Source organism: Ammospiza nelsoni, chromosome 30, assembly GCF_027579445.1.
Source record: "Ammospiza nelsoni isolate bAmmNel1 chromosome 30, bAmmNel1.pri, whole genome shotgun sequence".
In the NCBI taxonomy this organism is placed as follows: Eukaryota; Metazoa; Chordata; class Aves; order Passeriformes; family Passerellidae; genus Ammospiza; species Ammospiza nelsoni.
The window spans coordinates 4,247,013-4,267,879 of record NC_080662.1 but is presented as its reverse complement, the minus strand read 5'-3'; the positions used below and the strand labels follow the sequence as shown (position 1 = coordinate 4,267,879).

At 49.1% G+C, this 20,867-nt stretch overlaps 1 protein-coding gene across 5 annotated transcripts in view; it reads right to left on the bottom strand.

Annotated features, from left to right (window-relative positions):
* The window catches only part of LOXL2 (lysyl oxidase like 2), a 64,377-nt gene extending 61,193 nt beyond the window's left edge, over positions 1-3,184 (bottom strand). For 3 of the 5 annotated variants that reach the window (XR_009420196.1, XR_009420197.1, XM_059490703.1), the window contains exon 1: positions 2,830-3,184. Coding sequence is in view for 1 of the 5 variants with exons in the window: in XM_059490703.1 (XP_059346686.1) it covers positions 2,830-3,184 (355 nt within the window). In the remaining 4 variants the exon portion in view is untranslated. Of the gene's footprint in view, positions 1-1,991; positions 2,028-2,511; positions 2,574-2,829 lie in introns of those variants that run through there. The other 2 variants (XM_059490705.1, XM_059490704.1) reach the window with 2 other exon arrangements.
* Between the last annotated feature and the right edge of the window lie 17,683 nt (positions 3,185-20,867).

Here is a 20,867-nt window from a genome sequence, read left to right as displayed (position 1 = left end):
GGGATTTTCCACATTTCCACCAGGTGCAAGGTTCAGAGAGCGAGAAAGGATGTGGAAGACTGAAATTAGGGATTCTTGGGAGCTGGAGAGGCTCCCCCAGTGCTCTGGGATCCCAATCCAAGGTCCCTCAGCTGCTCCAGGCCCTTCCCCATCCCTGTGTCCATTCATTGGATGCTTTCCAATAATTTCACACATTTTTTACCTCACAGAGCACAGCTTGAGAAAGGAACATAGAAAAACACCAATTAAACTGAAATTAGGGATTATGGGGAACGGGGAAGCCTCTGAAATCCCAATCCAAGGTCCTTCAGCTGCTCCAGGCCCTTCTCCATTCCTGTGTCCATCCTCTGGATGCTTTCCAACACTTTCACACCTTTTTTACCTCACAGAGCAGAGCATGAGAAACCAACACTCAAAACCATCAATGAGACTGAAATCAGGGATTATTGGGAGCTGGAAAGACCCTCTCCCTATTCCAAGATCTCCTCACCTTCACCTTTCCCATACTCGGAGCTGGGCAGCCAGGACACGGCCTCCACGTAGCCCAGCTCCCATCATGAGAGAGAAACACCCCAAAAACCATCAGTGAGACTGAAATCAGGGATTATTGGGAGATGGAAAAGCCCTCCCAAAGCCCTGGGATCCCAATCCAAGGTCTTTCAGCTGCTTCAGTCCCTTCTCCATCCCTGGGCCCATCCTTTGGATGTTTCCAACACTTTACACATTTTTTTACCTTGCAGAGCACAGTACAAAAAACCAACCCTCAAAACCATCAATTAAACTGAAATTAGGGATTACTGGGAGATGGAAAGACCCTCTGCCTTTTCCAAGACCTCCTCACCTTCTCCTTTCCTGTACTTGGAGCTGGGCAGCCAGGACACGGCCTCCACGTAGCCCAGCTCCTGGCATGAGAGAGAAACACCCCAAAAACCATCAGTGAGACTGAAATCAGGGATTATTGGGAGATGGCAAAGCCCTCCCAAAGACCTGGGATCCCAATCCAAGGTCCTTCAGCTGCTCCAAGCCCTTCTCCATCCCTGTGTCCATCCTTTGGATGCTTTTCAACCCTTTAACATCTTTTTTATCTCACAGAGCAGAGTGTGAGAAACCAACACTCAAAACCATCAATGAGACTGATCATTGATGATCAATAACAAAAATCAGAGGTTCTTGGGAGATGGAAACATTCCCCACATTGCTCCAAGATCTCCTCACCTTCTCCTTTCCTGTACTCGGAGCTGGGCAGCCAGGACACGGCCTCCACATAGCCCAACTCCAGCATGAGAGAGAAACACCCCAAAACCATCAGTGAGACTGAAATCAGGGATTTCTTTCTGGGAGATGGAAAGACCCTCTCCCTTTTCCAAGATGTTCTCACCTTCTCCTTTCCCGTACTTGGAGCTGGGCAGCCAGGACACAGCCTCCAAGAGAGAAACACCCCAAAACCATCAATGAGACTGAAATTAGGGATTACTGGGAGATGGAAAGGTCCTTTCCCTGCTCCAAGACCTCCTCACCTTCTCCTTTCTTGTACTTGGAGCTGGGCAGCCAGGACACGGCCTCCACGTAGCCCAGCTGCCAGCACAAGAGAGAAACACCCAAACCCCATAAATTAAATTGAAATCAGGGACTATTGAGAGTTGGAAACATTCCCCACACTGCTCCAAGACCCCCTCACCTTCTCCTATTCCATACTTGGAGCTGGGCAGCCAGGACACGGCCTCCATGTAGCCCAGCTCCCGGCCCAACTCCCAAAACCACCAATTAAACTGAAATTAGGAATTATTGGGAGCTGGAAACATTTCCCACATTGCTCCAAGATCTCCTCACCTTCTCCTTTCCTGTACTTGGAGCTGGGCAGCCAGGACACGGCCTCCACGTAGCCCAGCTCCCAGCACGAGAGAGAAACACTCCAACACAACCAATTAAACTGAAATTAGGAATTATTGGGAGCTGGAAACATTTCCCACATTGCTCCAAGATCTCCTCACCTTCTCCTTTGCCGTACTTGGAGCTGGGCAGCCAGGACACGGCCTCCACGTAGTCCAGCTCCCGGCATGAGAGAGAAACACCCAAAAACCATCAGTGAGACTGAAACTGGGATTATTGGAAGATGGAAACATTCCTCACAGTGCTCCAAGACCTCCTCACCTTCTCCTTTGCCGTACTTGGAGCTGGGCAGCCAGGACACAGCCCCCAAATAGCCCAGCTCCAGCATGAGAGAAACACTACAAAACCATCAGTGAGACTGAAATCAGGGATTATTGGGAGATGGAAAGACCCTCCCAATTCCCTGGGATCCCAATCCAAGGTCCTTCAGCTGCTCCAGGCCCTTCCCTATCCCTGTGTCCATCCTTTGGATGCTTTCCAACACTTAAACACCTTTTTTACCTCACAGAGCAGAGCACAAGAAACCAACACGAAAAGCCATCAATGAGCCTGATCATTGATGATCAATACCAAAAATCAGGGAGCTGGAAACATTCCCCACATGCTCCAAGATGTTCTCACCTTCTCCTTTGCCGTACTTGGAGCTGGGCAGCCAGGACACGGCCTCCACGTAGCCCAGCTCCCGGCACGAGAGAGAAACACCCAAAAACCATCAGTGAGACTGAAATTGGGATTATTGGAAGATGGAAACATTCCCCACATGCTCCAAGATGTTCTCACCTTCTCCTTTGCCGTACTTGGAGCTGGGCAGCCAGGACACGGCCTCCACGTAGCCCAGCTCCCGGCACGAGAGAGAAACACCCAAAAACCATCAGTGAGACTGAAATTGGGATTATTGGAAGATGGAAACATTCCCCACATGCTCCAAGATGTTCTCACCTTCTCCTTTGCCGTACTTGGAGCTGGGCAGCCAGGACACGGCCTCCACGTAGCCCAGCTCCCGGCACACCACGTTGGCGGCGTGGATGGAGAAGTCGTCGTCGCACACGGTGCCCCACTCTCCGCTGTAGAACACCTCCACCCTGCCCTCGTTGTGCTTCCTCTTCTGCCCCGCCAACCTCAGCTGGATTTTGGGCACGTTTGGGGCTCTCTGGGGCGGCTGGAACACCTGGGGGGGTGGCTCGGGGTAGCCGGGCAGGTACGGCCAGGGCTCGTACTGGGCACAGCTCAGCCCTGCCAGCAGCAGCAGCAGCAGCACGCGGTGGTTGGAGGGAAAAACTCGGGATCTTCCCATTTCCAGTGCTCACAGTCCTCAGAGGCAGAGCCAGGCAGTGCAGGCAGGGCTGTCCTGGAGGAAAATCAGGTTTTAATTAAAGTTTGTAATGATACAAAATTGATATGGTTTATATAATTATATTATTTATATTCATTCATCATTATTAATTTATTTTTATGCATTATTATTTATTTTATTGCTTATTATTTATAATTTTTATTTATCCATTATTATATTTTATTATTATATAATATATAATATATAATATATAATATATAATATATATTATATAATATATAATATATAATATATAATACATTATATATTATATATTATACAGTATATAGTATGTATACTATATTATATAGTGTATATATAATATATACTATAGTATATACTGTATAGTATATAGCATATAGTATATAGTATATAGTATATAGTATTGTTTATAATATACAAATATATATTAATATGATATATTATTCTATTAGATTATATTATTGTTTTATTATATTATTATTTACATAGTTTCTATTATTTCTATTATAATTATTATTTCTATTATTAATTATTATTTCCATTATTATCTTGGAAATTTGGATTACCTCCAATACCACCTGTTAAAACCAAAGTCAGCTCAATTATTTCTTGTGGAGTGGGACAAACAAACTGGAACCTCCCCCATTTATAAGTTTAGATCAACTTGGCACATCATTTCACCCCAAAAATCCATTTTCCCCAGGTAAAATTCTCTGTGTTGGGAGGTGTAGCAAATGATTTTCCTGATTTCCTCCAGAAATCCAGCAGGAAAACTTCACCCAAATCCTGCCAGGACAGAACTAAACCCTTTTGTCTCCCCATGGAGAACCCAAACCCATCAGGAGCAGTGGAAAACCAGGAGGGTGAGGAAATCTCGAGCCCAGCAGTGAGGGATTTATCCCAAACTCTGGGTTCCCAGTGGGATAAAAGATTTATTTCTGTTCCTGCACATCTGGTTCCATCTGTAGAAACTCAAAACATCACCAGACTCTTGGCAGAAGCCTTGGATGACCTTGGAATAGTGGAAAACATCTCCAGGTTTTGGTTGTAAGTCTGGATGGGGATTTATTGGCATCCAAGTGCTCCACGAGCACAATTTACGGTAGGAACAGACAACTTCTCGTGACTCATGAGAGGAATTTCATCCAGGAGTGGAATCCTGTGAAATCCTGTCCTTTTCTGCTCCCCACTGACGCCCAGGCATGTGGAGTGGTCAGGCAGGACACGTGGGGATGAGGATTCCATCATTCCCAAGTGAAGCCGTGCCAGAGCTCAGTGGGAGAAACCTCCCCAGACCTTCGGAGCTCCGCTGGTTCCTGGCAGCCACCAGAGGGGAAGGAGAAAGGGGGAGGATTTGGCTCCAAAGGAGATGTCTAGGAATTAAAATTCTCCGAGATTTCAGCTAAATCTGGTCTATCCCTAAAAAAAAAAACAAAACCCAGAAAAATCACATCCTCACATAAAGCTACAAAATCCATGAACAGCCTTTAAAGCTGAGGAGGACATGGATCAGAATTCCAGGACCTTTCCAGGGCCGTGCCTCAGTTTCCCTGTGGGTTAAGCAGGGATGGGGCTCCGGAGATTCCTGCTGGAATGAAAAGGATTTTGCCAAGGAAGGGAGAAATGAAACAGAAGCTCGGGGATTAGAGCCCAGGATTGGAGGGAAACAGGAAAAGCCAGAGGAGGTTTTCCAACAGATCTCATAAATCAGGATGGGGCGGGAAAATGAGGGGAAAACATCTTGGAAAACAAACATTGGGTTTCCAGGAGCCAATTTTTTTGTAGGTCAGGAGGTGAAGCTGAGAGAGAGGAATAAAATCAGGTCCTGCCCCAGCCTGGGCAGGGCTGGAGGGGATGGGAGGAGGGAAATGCAGCTGCTGCTCCCTCTGGCAGCGAGGAGAGGGGATTGTCCAACGGGAATGGAGCTGGCAGGGCAGGATCAGAGGGATCCTGGATCAGGGAGCTCCAGGAGTTCCAGAGGGATCCAGAATCCCAGATCCAGGAGATCCAGAGAGATCCAGGAACTCTAGAGTGATCCAGAATCCCAGACCCAGGAGCTCCAGAGGGATCCAGGATCCCAAATCCAGGAGCTCCAGAGGGATCCAGGATCCCAAATCCAGGAGCTCCAGAGGGATCCAGGATCCCAAATCTAGGAGATCCAGAGTGATCCAGGATCCCAGACCCAAGAGATACAGGAGTTCCAGAGTGATCCAGAATCCTGGATCCAGGAGCTCCAGATCCAGGAGCTCCAGGGGGATTCACTATTCTGGATCCAGGAGATCCAGAGGGATCCAGGATCCCAAATCCAGGAGATCCAGAGGGATCCAGGATCCCCGATCCAGGAGCTCCAGAGTGATCCAGAACCCTGGATCCAGGAGCTCCAGAGGGACCCAGGATCTCAGATCCAGGAGCTCCAGGAGCCCCAGCGATCCAGAATCCCTGATCCAGGAGATCCAGAGGGATCCAGGAGCTCCAGAGGGATCCAGAAGGATCCAGGATCTCAGATCCAGGAGCTCCAGAGGGATCCAGGATCCAGTACCAGGACTGGTCCCAGCCATCAGCCCTGATCCCAAGCCCAGCAGCACAGGGCTCTGAACAAACTCTGGAGATGTTTGAATGGGTATGAGGTGGGGACAAACAGGGGCTGGGAGGTGCTCCTGGATGGAGAGAAAATTCCAGAAATCCCCATGGACCCAGGGGACAAACAGGAGCTGGGAGGTGCTCCTGGATGGAGAGAAAATTCCAGGGATCCCCATGGATCTCGGCAGGGAAGGACGGGTGGGAATTGTCAGTCCAGACTCCAGAGGGGAGGAGTTTCACCTCAGCAGAGCCTCGAGTGCCGCAGGAAAATCTGGGCAGCTTCAGGTTTCATTTTTAAACATCTGGTTTGATCTGCTCCATCCCTAAACATCTGTATTGATTTGTTCCATCCCCAAACATCTGTCTTGGTTTGTTCCATCCCTCAACAACATCTTATTGATCTGTGCCATCCCCAAACATCTGTCTGGGTCTGCTCCACCCCTAAACAACATCTGCATTGATTTGCTCCATCCCTAAACATCTGTCTGGATCTGCTCAATACTTAAATCTCTGTATTTATCTCTTCCATCCCCAAATATCTGTCTTGATTTGTTCCATCCCTCAACAACAACTGTCTTGATCTGCTCCATCCCCAAACGTCTGGTTTGATCTGCTCCATCCTCAGTGGTTGCTGTTCCTTGCATTTTAAAGCATTTTTAAACCCTCGTCAAACTGTCCTCAGAAACAAAATTGGGCTGCAGAAGCTCTTCTGAAAAATTCAGCTGAGGAGGCTGATTTAGCCCCAAACTCCCAGATTGGGGGAGTTAAGGGTTAAACTCCCAGGGTTAAGAAAGGATCCTTATTTGGGTTTAGGAAGGGTCATTATTGTGTTTCTAAAGGGTCATTATTGGGGTTTCTAAAGGGTCGTTAAATCTTTCCCAGGGCTGTCCCACACACTGGGAACGCAGGGCTCTGTTTATAAATATTTGTATTTCTATTCCTGGGAGCATCTGGATGGTCCTGCAGCCACGTGAGGGAAATTTGGGAAGGAAAAGGCAGATAAAGAGTGGAGCAACCTCCCAGTCAAACCCTGCAGCTGTCAGAGATAAGGCAGCACTTCACCATCTTGACCTGAGCATGAACAAATTCCCCTCTGGGAATTCGTTCAGCCAAGCTGTGTCAGGACTCTGGAAAGAGCCACGAGTTTTCATTATTATCTTTTTAGCCTTCTGTAAGTATCCTATTCTTCAGTATAGTATGGCATTCTTTAATATAATATAGTATATAAAATAATAAATTACCCTTCTGAGAACATGGGGCCAGATTCATCATTCCTGCCTGCCATGGAGCACCCCACAAATACAATAACGGTGGGCTTGGACAGATAAACCCATCAATGAGGGGGAGGTGATAGCACTCCTGAAATTATCATGGATAACAGCACATCCTGAAATTATCATGGATAAATTGGGCTTGCTGTCATTATTTCATTGAGAAAGCTCAATGTCAACCAAATCTGAATATTTGAGAGGAGAATGTCAACTAAACCCGAATATTTGAGAGGAGAATGTTGACTGAACCCAAATATTAGAGAGGAGAATGTCAACTGAACCCGAATATTTGCCAGGGGAATGTTGACTAAACCCGAATATTTGAGAGGAGAATGTCGACTAAACCCGAATATTTGAGAGGAGAATGTCGACTAAACCCGAATATTTGAGAGGAGAATGTCAACCAAATCTGAATATTTGAGAGGAGAATGTCAGCTAATCCTGAATATTTGAGAGGAGAATGTTGACTGAACCCAAATATTAGAGAGGAGAATGTCAACTGAACCCGAATATTTGAGAGGAGAATGTTGACTAAATGTCAACTAAACCTGAATTTTTGAGAAGAGAACGTCATCTAAACCCCAATATTTGAGAGGAGAATGTCAACCAAATGTGAATATTTGAGAGGAGAATGTCAACTGAACCCAAATATTTGAGAGGAGAATGTCAATTAAACCCGAATATCTGCGAGGAGAACGTCAACTAAACCCGAATATTTGAGAGGAGAACGTCAACCAAATCTGAATATTTGAAAGGAGAATGTCAACTAAACCCAAATATTTGAGAGGAGAATGTCAATTAAACCCGAATGTTTGAGAAGAGAATGTCAGCTAAACCCGAATATTTGAGAGGAGAATGTCAACTGAACCCGAATATTTGAGAGGAGAATGTCAATCAAACCCGAATATTTGAGAAGAGAATGTCAGCTAAACCCGAATATTTGCCAGGGGAATGTTGACTAAACCCGAATATTTGAGAGGAGAATGTCAACCAAACCCGAATATCTGAGAGGAGAAAAGGCTCAGCAAAGAGCCCAGAGCCTGCCCCGTGCCAAGGCAAACAGGAACCCGTGTCAGCCCCGTTTTCGGGGATCCCTCAGGATCAGGGAACACCCCCAAGCTCTGAACTCCCCTGCCCTGCCCAAACCCAAGCTCTGCAGCCGTTTCACGGAGCACTGGAGCCAAAAGACACAACAGTTCGGGGCAGGAGGGCTGGGGATGGCCCGGAGCCTGCGGAGGTGTTAATGAGCCGAGCCCTGCCAGGTGCCGGAGCCTTTCCAAGAATCCCGGCCCTGAGAGACCTCGGGAGCAGCTGCGAGGGAGGGGAAGGTCACGGCACTGCTCCAGGGCGCTTTAATTGGGACCAAGATTAGCCTGGGAGACGCTAATTGGGATTAGAGCAGATCCAGGAGGGGGAATTTTCACTCTTGGAAAAGCCTGGCTGAGCCCAAAATGAGTTTGCTGCTGTTCCCCAGGGATTTGGGAATCATCAGGATCCTGACCCGCAGGGATCATCCAAATCCTGCACAGGGAAAGGAGAAAACTCTCACAGAGCTGGAGAAATCCTGGAGAGAGAGGATAAAGCACCACTGAGGAAATTCTGGCTGGGAGAAAAGGAATTCCAACGAGATTGTAGGAACACATTCCCCACCCATCCCTAGGAAAAATGGCTCAGGGCACTCAGGTGGAGCAGCACCGTGTCCTTTCTTTGTTCTGGGATCAGGAGGGGCTCCTCGAGGGGAAGGCACTGGAAAACCACTCAGAAATCCCATTCCATGTGCAAAAATCCTGGGGGAATTCTGCACAAGGCTGGGCTCCCTCCAATCCCAAAGACCAGGAGAGAAAACTTCCACAGAGTCTGCATCCCCCATAATAAACCCTCAGCCCCTGTTCAGTGAGGGGCTCAGGAAAATTTCCTCAGATTAAGCCAGGAAAAGCAGAATCCAGAGGGATTCCACAGCCACAGTTTGGGATTCCCACAAAAACGGCAGCCCAGGTCCAAGGGGAAAATTGAGGAACTCAGCAGAGCCAGGGAAAGCTCCCAGGGCTCAGCACTGAAATGGACTCTCAGCTTTTGTCTATCCTGAGGGAACAGGAGGGAAAATTGGGAATTCTGGCACTTCCAGCATCCCTGGAAATATCCAAGGCCAGTCTGGAGGGGGCTTGGAGCGCCCAGGGATGCTGGAAGGGGGTGGGAAGAGATGGGATTTAAGGGATTTAAAGTCCCTTCCCACCCAAACCATTCCATGGCTCTGATCTCCAGCATCCAGATCCTTTCTCACTGGGATTCGAGGCCAGGACTGGTTTGGAGGATTGAGAGCAGAGAAAATTGCCCAGCAGCTCCTTCACTCCACAGAAATCCTGGATTTATTCTCTCCTGAAATCTCCCTGCTCAGCTCCGAGACATTTCAGGGCTCTGATACCCAGAACTCTCCCTGCCCTTCATGCTCAGGGATGGCTCAGCCACAGCCTCACCCAAAACAACATTTACAGCACCAGCAGCACCCACACATTATGGGGGCACCAGAAACCACAAGAACACAACTGAACATGGAAAATATTCCAGCAAAACCACAGCTCTGCTGCTGGCAGCCACACTTGGACACCTTCTCCCTTCCAGTCTGGGGCAGCTGCACGTGCTGAGCTGCCTGAGGAGAAGTCCAGGCTGAAGTTTGCAGGAGGTTTGGTCTGGGCTGGATTTTCCCTTCCTGTCGGGCTCAGTGCTCCCCTCACGGCCTCTAACGACCTCCAGATTTATCCCTGACGTCAGGGCAATATTTTGGTCTCTCCATTCAAAGGAATCCAAGTGAGAGCATTAAAAACCCATCGAGCAGAGCCAGTGGAGAAGGCAGGAAATGCTCCAGCTCTCCTGGTTCTCCGTGCCGTATTCCAGGCTGGGAGCTGAGCTCCATCCCCACAGGAATGTGTAATTTAAGGCTGCCAGGCATGAACCTGGTGGCTGCTGACTCAGCCCTTTCAGGGCTCCAGTTCTGGGTTCTGAAGGGAACAGAGGCACAGGGATGGAGAGGAAAAAACATGGAATTGTTCTGGAATCCTGGGATGGTTTGGGTTGGAAGGGATTTAAATGCCCATGCCATGGGCAGGGTCACCTCCCACTGTCCCAGAGTGTCCATCCCTGGACACTGCCAGGGATCCAGGGGCAGCCACAGCTGCTCTGGGAATTCCTTCCCAACGTCCCATCCATCCCTGCCCTCCGGCACTTTAAAACCATTGCCCCTTGTCCTGGCATGGAGCCCATATAAAATCCTTCTCCCTCCTTTTCACAGACCTCCCAAAGCTCCTAATCCTGAGTTTTTCCTTCTCCATCACTTTCCCAGGTGTAACAGAGCCCGCTCATCTCCCGAGCCAAATCCAGCCCAAAATTCCCCCTTTGGATCCCATCCAGTCCCCCCAGCAGTGGCTGAGCTCAGACAGAGCCCAGAGCCAGACGCTGCCCTGCTCCCTCCTCATCCAGCAACAAAGGGAAAGTCTGGAATGGGATGGGAGCCCTTTGTGCCCGGGGAGGCAGAAACGCTCCACATCCCCCGCTCCACATCCCCCGGAGCCGGGACAATTGTCCCGATTGTCCCCGGGGCTCTGAACCGTTGGTGCTCAGCCTCTTGGAACCGGGAATCCCGGGAATCCTGGGAATCCCTGCATCCCCAATTCCACTCTCCATCACCCCAGGTGCATTCCTCGGGGTGGGAACAGGAATCCTGGGAATCCCTGCATCCCCAGTTCCACTCTCCATCACCCCAGGTGCATTCCTCGGGGTGGGAACAGGAATCCTGGGAATCCCTGCATTCCCAATTTCACTCTCCATCACCCCAGGTGCATTCCTCGGGGTGGGAACAGGAATCCTGGGAATCCTGGGAATCCCTGCATCCCCAATTTCACTCTCCATCACTCCAGGTGCGTTCCTCGGGGTGGGAACAGGAATCCTGGGAATCCCTACATTCCCAATTTCACTCTCCATCACCCCAGGTGCGTTCCTCACCCCAGGTGCATTCTTCGAGGTGGGAACAGGATTTCCCTTGGAACAAGAATCTCCAGAATCCCTGCATTCCCAAGTTCCAGCTCCATCTCCCCAGGTGCGTTCCTCGGGGGTGGGAACAGGATTTCCCTTGGAACAGGAACCCTGGGGATTCCTGCATTCCCAATTTCACTCTCCATTGCCCCAAGTACATTCCTCGGGCTGGAAACAGGATTTCTCTGGGAACAGGAATCTCAGGGATTCCCAATTCCAGCTCCTTCACCCCAGGTGCATTGCTCGGGGGTGGGAACAGGATTTCTCTAGGAACAGGAATCCTGGGAATCCCTGCATTCCCAATGCCAGCTCCATCGCCCCAGGCCCCATGTGCATTCCTTGGGCTGGGAACAAGATTTCTCTGGGAAAAGGATTTCCCTTGGAAGAAGAATCCCAGGAATCCCTGCATGCCCAATTCCAGCTCCATCACCCCAGGGGCATTCCTTGGAGTGGGAACGGGATTTTCCTTGGAACAGGAATCCCAGGAATCCCTGCATGCCCAATTCCAGCTCCATGCCCCAGGGGCATTCCTTGGAGTGGGAATAGGAATCCTGGGAATCCCTGAATTCCTAATTTCACTCTCCATTGCCCCAGGTGCATTCCTTGCCCTAGGTGCATTCCTCGGGGGTGGGAACAGGATTTCCCTTGGAACAGGAACCCTGGGAATTCCTGCATTCCCAATTTCACTCTCCATTGCCCCAAGTACATTCCTCAGGCTGGAAACAGGATTTCTCTGGGAAAAGGAATCCCAGGGATTCCCAATTCCAGCTCCTTCACCCCAGGTGCATTCCTCGGGGGTGGGAACAGGATTTCTCTGGGAACAGAATTTCTCTTGGAACAGGATTTCTCTGGGAACAGGAATTTCGGGAATCCTGGGAATTCCTGCATTCCCAATTTCACTCTCCATCGCCCCAGGTGCATTCAGGTGCATTCTTCGGGATGGGAATAGGATTTTTCTGGGAACAGGAATCTCGACAATCCCTGCATTCCCAGTTCCAGCTCCATCACCCCACGTGCATTCCTCGGGGTGGAAATAGGAATCCTGAGAATCCCTGAATTCCCAGTTTCACTCTCCATTGCCCCAGGTGCATTCCTCGGGCGTGGGAAAAGGATTTCCCTTGGAACAGGAATCCCAGAAATCCTGGGAATCCCTGCAATTCCAGTTCCATCATCTCGGGTGCATTCCTTGGGATAGGAACATGATTTCCCTTGGAACAGGAATCCCGGGAATCCCTGCATCCCCAATTCCAGCTCTATCACCCCAGGTGTGTTCCTGGGGCTGGAAACAGGATTTCTCTGGGAACAGAAATCCCAGGGATTCCCAATTCCAGCTCCATCACCCCAGGTGCATTCCTCGGGGATGGGAACAGGATTTCTCTAGGAACAGGAACCCTGGGAATCTCAGGGATTCCCAATTCCAGCTCCTTCACCCCAGGTGCATTGCTCAGGGTGGGAACAGGATTTCTCTAGGAACAGAAATCCTGGGAATCCCTGCATTCCCAATGCCAGCTCCATGCCCCAGGGGCATTCCTTGGGGTGGGAATAGGAATCCTGGGAATCCCTGAATTCCTAATTTCACTCTCCATTGCCCCAGGTACATTCCTCAGGCTGGAAACAGGATTTCTCTGGGAACAGAATTTCTCTTGGAACAGGATTTCTCTGGGAACAGGAATTTCGGGAATCCTGGGAATTCCTGCATTCCCAATTTCACTCTCCATCGCCCCAGGTGCATTCAGGTGCATTCTTTGGGATGGGAATAGGATATCTCTGGGAACAGGAATCCCTGCATCCCCAATTCCAGCTCCATCACCCCAGGTGTGTTCCTGGGGCTGGAAACAGGATTTCTCTGGGAACAGAAATCCCAGGGATTCCCAATTCCAGCTCCATCACCCCAGGTGCATTGCTCAGGGTGGGAACAGGATTTCCCAGGGCCACAGGAGGAATTTTCCAGCCTCTTCTCCACTGGGAGCCTCTCCAGAATTGTTAAAGCGAATAAAATCCCACCATTCCCTGGGGTGAGATGTTGGATGCTTCTCCTGCTGCTCCAGGAGAGCAGGGGCTCTCCAAGGGTTCAATCCCCATGGATCAAATCCCTTCTTGTTCCCACTCCTGAAAACCTGAGCCACAAAGGTCCCTGCAAGGATCAGAGGCACCAAGCACTGGCAGAAAATCCCAAATTCCTGAGCCAGGGGAACAATCAGAGCAGAGATTTCCCAGTTGGAAAAGGAACTCTGGAATAGCCCAGGAAGCCATGGAATGGTTCAGGTTGGAAAATGGGGTTTCAGAGCACCCGGTCCAGGCCAACACCTTGGTCACCCCCAAACCCCTTCCAGGTGTGCCCGGAGTTCCCAGGGATGGTGGCCCCACCTTGGCTGCCCATTCCAGGGCATCTGGGAATGTTTGCCAGCCAAGGAGGGGAAACCGCAGCAGGCAGAGAGCAAAGAGGGGTGGAAAAATCCCTGTGAAAATTCCCTGATCGAGGGAATCCCTTGTCATCACTGATTGATTAAATCTGAAAATCCTGGAATGGTTTGGGTTGGAAAAGACCTGAAACTCATCCAGTGCCACCCCTGCCATGGCAGGGACACCTCCCAGTGTGCCAGGGGGTTCCAGCCTGGCCTTGGGCACTGCCAGGGATCCAGGGCAGCCACAGCTCCCTGGGAATTCCACCCCAGCCAGGAATTCCTTCCCAATATCCCCCCTAACCCTGCCCTCTGGCTGTGGAAGCCATTCCCTGGGTCCTGTCCCTCCAGGCCCTCCTGCCCAGCACGTTCCCAGTGTCCAGGGCTGTTCCTTCAGCATCCAGAGAGAGATTGGGAAATAAAACCAAAGAATCCTGGAATGGTTTGGGCTGGAAGGGACCTTAAATCCCATTCCATCCCACCCTGCCATGGGCAGGGAACGTCCCACCACCCCAGGGTGCTCCAAGGAGGCCTTGGGCACTTCCAGGGATCCAGGGGCAGCCACAGCTGCTCTGGGAATTCCATCCCAGGCAGGAATTCCCAATTCCCAATAGCCCATCCATCCCTGCCCTCTGGAAGCCATTCCCTGTCCCTCCCTGTCCCTTCTGCCCAGCACATTCCCAGTGTCCAGAGCTGTGCCTGCAGCACCCACAGAAAAAATGGGGAAATAAAATCAAACAATCCTGGAGTGGTTTGGGCTGGAAGGGACCTTAAATCCCATCCCATCCCACTCCTGCCATGGCAGGGACACCTCCTACCACCCCAGGCTGCTCCAAGGAGGCCTTGGACAGTTCCACTGGGAATTCCATCCCAGCCAGGAACTCCTTCCCCATCTCCCACCCCTGCCCTCTGGCTGTGGGAAGTCATTCCCTGTCCCTCCAGGCCCTCCTGCCCAGCACATTCTCAGTGTCCAGAGCTGTTCCTGCAGCACCCACAGAAAAAATGGGGAAATAAAATCAAACAATCCTGGAGTGGCTTGGGCTGGAAGGGAGCTTAAATCCCATCCAGTGCCACCTGTGCCATCCCAGGGAACCTCCCACCACCCCAGGGTGCTCCAAGGAGGCCTTGGGCACTTCCAGGGATCCAGGGGCAGCCACAGCTGCTCTGGGAATTCCATCCCAGCCAGACATTCCCAATTCCCAATATCCCATCCATCCCTGCCCTCTGGAAGCCATTCCCTGTCCCTCCCTGTCCCTCCTGCCCAGCACATTCCCAGTGTCCAGAGCTGTGCCTGCAGCACCCACAGAGAGATGGGGAAATAAAATCAAACAATCCTGGAGTGGTTTGGGCTGGAAGGGACCTTAAATCCCATCCAGTGCCACCTGTGCCATCCCAGGGAACCTCCCATCATCCCAGGGTGCTCCAGGCTGGCCTTGGGCACTTCCACTGGGAATTCCATCCCAGCCCCTCCCAGGCATGAATTCCTTCCCGAATTTCCCCCTTTCAGTTGGAACCCACCCCCTTTCCCCAGCACTGCAGTTCATGCCCTGGAAATTCCTGGTTCCCATCTCCAGGAATTTCTTGGAGCAGCCAGGACAGGGCTGGCCCTGGACCCTGGAAGTGTCAAATCCACATCTCCATTCCTGCTCCTTCCCCCACACCAGGCAGGACATCAGGGAGCTGCAGGTGAAACAGCTGGATCCAGCTGTGCCATCGACAGAAGATGCTCCACACATCCCTCTCTGCCCAGGAGAGCTTTTTGAGCCTCCTGGGATGCACTGAGGGGCTAAAATTTAAATTGAATGGAATTGGAGGAGATCTGGGAAGAGGCCACGGCCTGGATTTGGAGCTGCCCCTTCAGGAAAGGTCTGGCAGTGGATTTGGGTGTTATTCCCTAGAAAAATTCCCCTGTCCTTGCAAATTTTAGGGCATTTATCCTTATAAACATCAATATATCCTCATAAAGATATCCTTATAAATATCCTCATAAAGATATCCTTATAAATACCCTCATAAAGATATCCTTATAAATACATCTTTATATAAATAAATATCTCTTCACAGCAATAAATTTATCCTGATAGATAAATTTCTCCTCACAGAGATGAGGAAAAGTTTTCCTGCTACATTCCCAGATTTCAAAACCAGAATCTCTGTCACGTTCTAAGCTCTCCTGGTCTTTTGGTCTTTATTTTTTATCTCCACACAGCAGAAACCACTTCAATCAAACACCAAAAATTCATCTAAAGGGGAAAATTGACCCCAGAGAGGGATCCTGAGTGAGCTGAAGGAGCAGAGCTCAGCCCAAATTTCCATGGAGAGGATTTCCAGGTGGATCTGGAGTTCTCCAAGGAGGAGGGGATCACTCCTGACCCTCTGGGTGATGCTGTTTTAATTAATCTCCCTAATCCAGCAGGGGACAGCCAGGCTCCAAACCAGGCTCTTGTTATTGCTGGGAAATCCCCCTTGGAATAACAAATTTCCACCCTGGATTAGGAGTGGAACTTTTCCTCCTCCCAGGGCGTTTGTGGGGATGGGAATGGGAAATGTGGGACAGAAAGTGGCAAAAAAGGGCCCTGAAGGTGTCAGAAAAGGGCCCTGAGAGTGTCCAAAAAGGGACTGGGAAGTGTCGAAAAAGGGCTCTGAAGGGGCCAAAAAAGAGCCCTAATATTGGCAAAAAAAGGGCTCAGAAAATGCCAAAAAAGAGCACAGAGAGTGTCTAAAAACGGCTCAGAAAGCATTGAAAAAAAGGGCCCCGAGTGTCAATAAAGGACCCTGGAAATGTCCAAAAAGGTCCCTGAGAGCATCAAAAAAGGTCCCTGAGGGTGTCAAAAAAAGGGCTTGGAAAATGTCAAAAAAAAGGCCCTGAAAGTGCCAAAAAAGAGCCCTGAAGGCATCAAAAAAGGGCCCTAAGAGTGGCAAAAAATGGCTCAGAAAGCATCAAAAAAGGGCTCTGAAGGTGTCTAAAAAGGGCCCTGGAAGTGTCAGAAAAGGGCCCTAATGGTGTCCAAAAAAGGGCCCTGAAAGTGGGAAAAAAGGGCTCAAAAAGCGTCAAAAAAGGGCCCTGAGAGTGTCCAAAAAGGGCCTGGAAAATGCCAAAAAAAACCCTGAAGGCATCAAAAAAAGGCCCTGGGGGTGGCAAAAAAGAGCCCTAGAAATGTAAAAAAAGGGCCCTGAGAGTCACAAAAAGGGCTCAGAAAGCCTCAGAAAAAAGGGCCCTGAGTGTCAATAAAGGGCCCTGAGAGTGTCCAAAAACGAGGCCCGAAAGCGGCAAAAAAGGGCTCAAAAGTGTCAAAAAAGGACCCTGAAAGTGTCCCAAAAAGGGCCCTGAAAGTGGCAAAAAAAGGGCTCAGAAAGTGTCCATAAAGGGCCCTGAAAGTGTCAAAAAGAGCCGTGAAGGCATCAAAAAAGGGCCCTAAAGGTGGTAAAAAAGGGCCCAGAGAGGGTCCAAAAAAGGGCTCTGAGAGTCGCAACAAAAGGGCCCTGAAGGAGTCAAAAAAAGGGCCCTGAGAGCATCAAAAACGGGGCCTGGAAGTGACAAAAAAAGGGCCCTGAGGGTGTCCAAAAAGGGCTTGGAATTGTCCAAAAAGGGCCCAGAGAGGGTCCAGTAAGGGCCCTGAAGGTGTCCAAAAAAGGTCTCAGAGAGTGCCTAAAAAGGACTCAGAAAGTGCCAAAAAAATGGTCCAGAGAGTGTCCCAAAAGGGCCCTGAGGGTGGCAAAAAAGGGCTCAAAAAGCATCAAAAAAGGCCCCCAGAAGTGTCAAAAAAGGGCCCTGAGGGTGTCCCAAAAGAGCCCTGAAGGAGTCCAAAAAAGGCCCTGAGGGTGGCAAAAAAGGGCTCAGAAAGTGGTAAAAAAAAGGGCCCTTAGAGCATCAAAAAAAGGCTCTGAAAGTGTCAAAAATGGGCCCTGAAAGGGTCAAAATAGGGCCCAGAGAGTGTCCCAAAAGGGCCCTGAGGGTGGCAAAAAAGGGCTCAGAAAGTGGTAAAAAAGGGCCCAGAGAAAGGGCTTGGAAGGTGTCAGAAAAAAAGGGATCAGAGTGTCCAAAAAAGGGCCTGGAAAGTGCCAAAAAAAGCCCTGAAGGCACACAAAAAAGGGCCCTGAGGGTGTCCAAAAAGGCTTTGTCTGTCTGTCTGTCTGTCTGTCAGGCACTGACCCCCAGGAGAACTCTGCATTTGACCTGAGGCTGTGGGGAAATCTTCCAAAATGGAATGATGGAACTGGGATTGTGGGTGTGGAGTTTGGATAGAGGTGTGTGACATCACAGGGGGAAAACCTGGAATTTAAAGTATTACAATATAGTAATACATTCTATTATATATATTTTTTTGTGTATATATATTTATCTATATAAAATATAAATATACACACAAAATTAAAGTATATAGCTACAAAATACAAATATAACTACAAATGTAAATATAGATATAGGTATAAATATAAATCAAGATAGAGGTTTTAGGGCAGAGGCTGGTCCCTCTTCACCTCCTTCATGAGTTTAAGTGGTTTTGTGTAAATGGATTAAAAAAGTCCACACTGCAGGCCACAAGTTAAAAGTAAAAATAACTTCAGTGTCATTTCTTAATTGGACAATTTATCCTTAACAAGCTTTGGAGAGAGAGAGATGGGGCTCAATATTTTAGTTTGTTAAAGTGCTGTAAAACTCAGTTGGTGAGACTGTAATATAAATAAGAACTAAATAAACATCTAAGGAAGTGTAATATAAATAAGAACCAATAAACATCTAAGTAAATATGAATAAGAACAATTAAACATCTAAGGAAACATAATGTAAATAAGAATTAATAAACATCTAAGGAAATATAATGTAAATAAGAAGTAATAAACATCCAAGTCCAAACAAGAATTAATGTCTCATGCATTTAATCCCAATTCTGGCAAAATCTGGGGCTCATCCCAGTGCCCCAAACTGGGAGCTCTGGTTTGAAACCTCACCAGGAAAGCTCTGGAAGTGCTCAGGAGGGGAAGGAATAAAAGGGAAAAATTAATAGAAATTATATTAATTATTGAATATAAATGATATTAATTATTATATTAATTAATATAATTTCCTTAACAGAAAGGAAAGCAGAATGGAGCACAGGGACAGGAAAGAGTCAAATTATGGATATAAAACCCCAGATATATAACCCAAATTATGGATATAAAACCTCATTTCTGGGTCCATTTTGGGGTCTCAGCCTGTGTGAGCAGTGAAATTCCAGATTTCCCATTAAATCCCCCCGGGATCCTCGTCCTGGGCTCCATCACCCAACTCTGCCATCCCCGGGGCTTTTCCGAGCTGCTGAAACGTCCCTGGAGCTTTTCCCCCTCAAATTCTCATTTCTGCACCCCCGAAGCTCTGCTGGCTCGGGCTGCAGAGGAATTCTGACCCCAGCACCGCCCGATTTAAGGATTAAATTTCATTTAAAATCCCATTTTCGGGGATGTTTCCCAACCTCCTCCTGCCCTGGGGGATTATCGGAATTCCCTCCCGGAGCACCCAGCACCACTCCAAGGTGCGCACTCGGATATCCCAGCAATTCACATTTTATTTCATTTATTTTTATTTTAACTGCTCCCCCACTCCCCAGCCGAGGAAATTCCACCACCGTGGGTGGCTCAATGCAGAGAAAACTGGGAAAGAGGAGCCCTAAATCCCCGATTTTCGGGCTTTATCCAGGAAAAATTGGAAGCACTGCGCTGTCACCTTTACGGGCTGGTTGTGGGGATGATGAATTGTTTTCCTGCTGCACTCCCAGATATCCAAACTTGGATCTTCCTCTCTAATTCCTGAATTATCTGAGCTTAGATCTTTTATCCAATTAACAACAAAAAACTCACAGAGGAAGGAAATATTAATCCCAATTATTGGTGAGCTCAGCCCTGCTCGGGTTGAACATCCCACGTTTCTCCGGGTGGATATCCCCAGGTAATCCCAAAAATCACCAGGATAAAGCGATTTTCAAGGAGCTGCTGGGAGGCTCAGAGGATCCCCAGCAGTGACAGCAGAAAAAACAAAAAATCCTTAATTAAGGACATATTTAGCACCTTCTGCCAAACATCTGAGTTTTCCCTCTGGAAACAAACCGGGAATTATCCAGAGAGGAGAACCCCAAATCCCCCTCGATTTACCCCAACGCTGATGGGTTTTCTGCTGGAAATTCGGGATATTTTACCAAAATCCCAGCTCAGCCATTGCCCAGCTTCCAACTCGTCTTTTATTCCGGTCGGGAATGGCTGGGAGCAAAAAAGGGATGAAATCTCCAGCTCGGCCAGGACTTGTTGAAAAAGTGACACCGAAACTCTTCGGCATCGCAGCCCGGCTAAATGCGGGGAGAAGAATCCCCCCAAAACTCGGGATTAGGAGAATTAACTTAGGAAAATTAATTTAGGAGAATTAATTTAGGAGAATTAACTTAGAATTAGGAGATACATAAATTTCCCCCCCTCCAGTCTCTTACCACGATGGGAGAGGGAGAAAAACACACTCGGAGAGAAGGAGGGAAACGAAACTTTCAGCCGGGAAGAAAGAAAAGTTTGGAAATGTTGAAATTATTGAATTTTTTGCGGCAGTAAAGCCCAAAGGCGGCTCGCAGCCCCGGATTTACCTGGATTGGCGGTGCCGGTGCTGGGGGCGGCTCAGCCCAGGCTCGCCCAGGTTTTTCTGAGCGCTGTGAAACGCTGCTGCAGGCAGGGAATGTGCGGCAGAGCCGCCGCTTCCTGCCCAATTTCACTGGATTCGTTCGCAAACCCCTCCCCGAGCCGTGAGCTCAGCGCTCCTCCCGGCTGGGCCCGCCCGGGGGGGCGGCAGAGCTGCCCCAAAAAAAAAATAAAAAAAATAAATAAATAAACAAAAAGCGTGTGGAGCGTGGGTTTGTGACCCGGGGGTACCCAGGGGATGAATCCCGGGAGTTATCCCGGCACCCGCGGTGAAATTTTAATGTTTAAGGACTCTGAGATGGTTCAGCCCCTGCAATTCCAGGGGGTTCTGGAGCAGAATCCTGGAATTCCCAGCGCTGGCATCTCCCGGGGTTCACCCACACTTAACCCTTTTGCAGCTGCTCCACATTCCCTGGAATGAGGGATCTCTGGCATTTGGGATCCCTGGGATATGGGATCCCTAAGCTATGGGATATTTGAAATTTGTGATTCTGGGATGTGGGATCCTTGGGATTTGGGGTCGCTGGGATGTGGGATCTTTGGAATGAGGGCTATGGGATCTCTGATATGATTCAATCCCTGCGATTCCAGGGGGTTCTGGTGCAGAATCTTGGAATTCCCAGCATTGGCACCTCCCTGGGTTCACTCACCCTTAACCCTGCAGCATCCCCTTTTCCAGCTGCCCCACATTCCCTGGAACGAGGGATCGTTGGAATGAGGGAT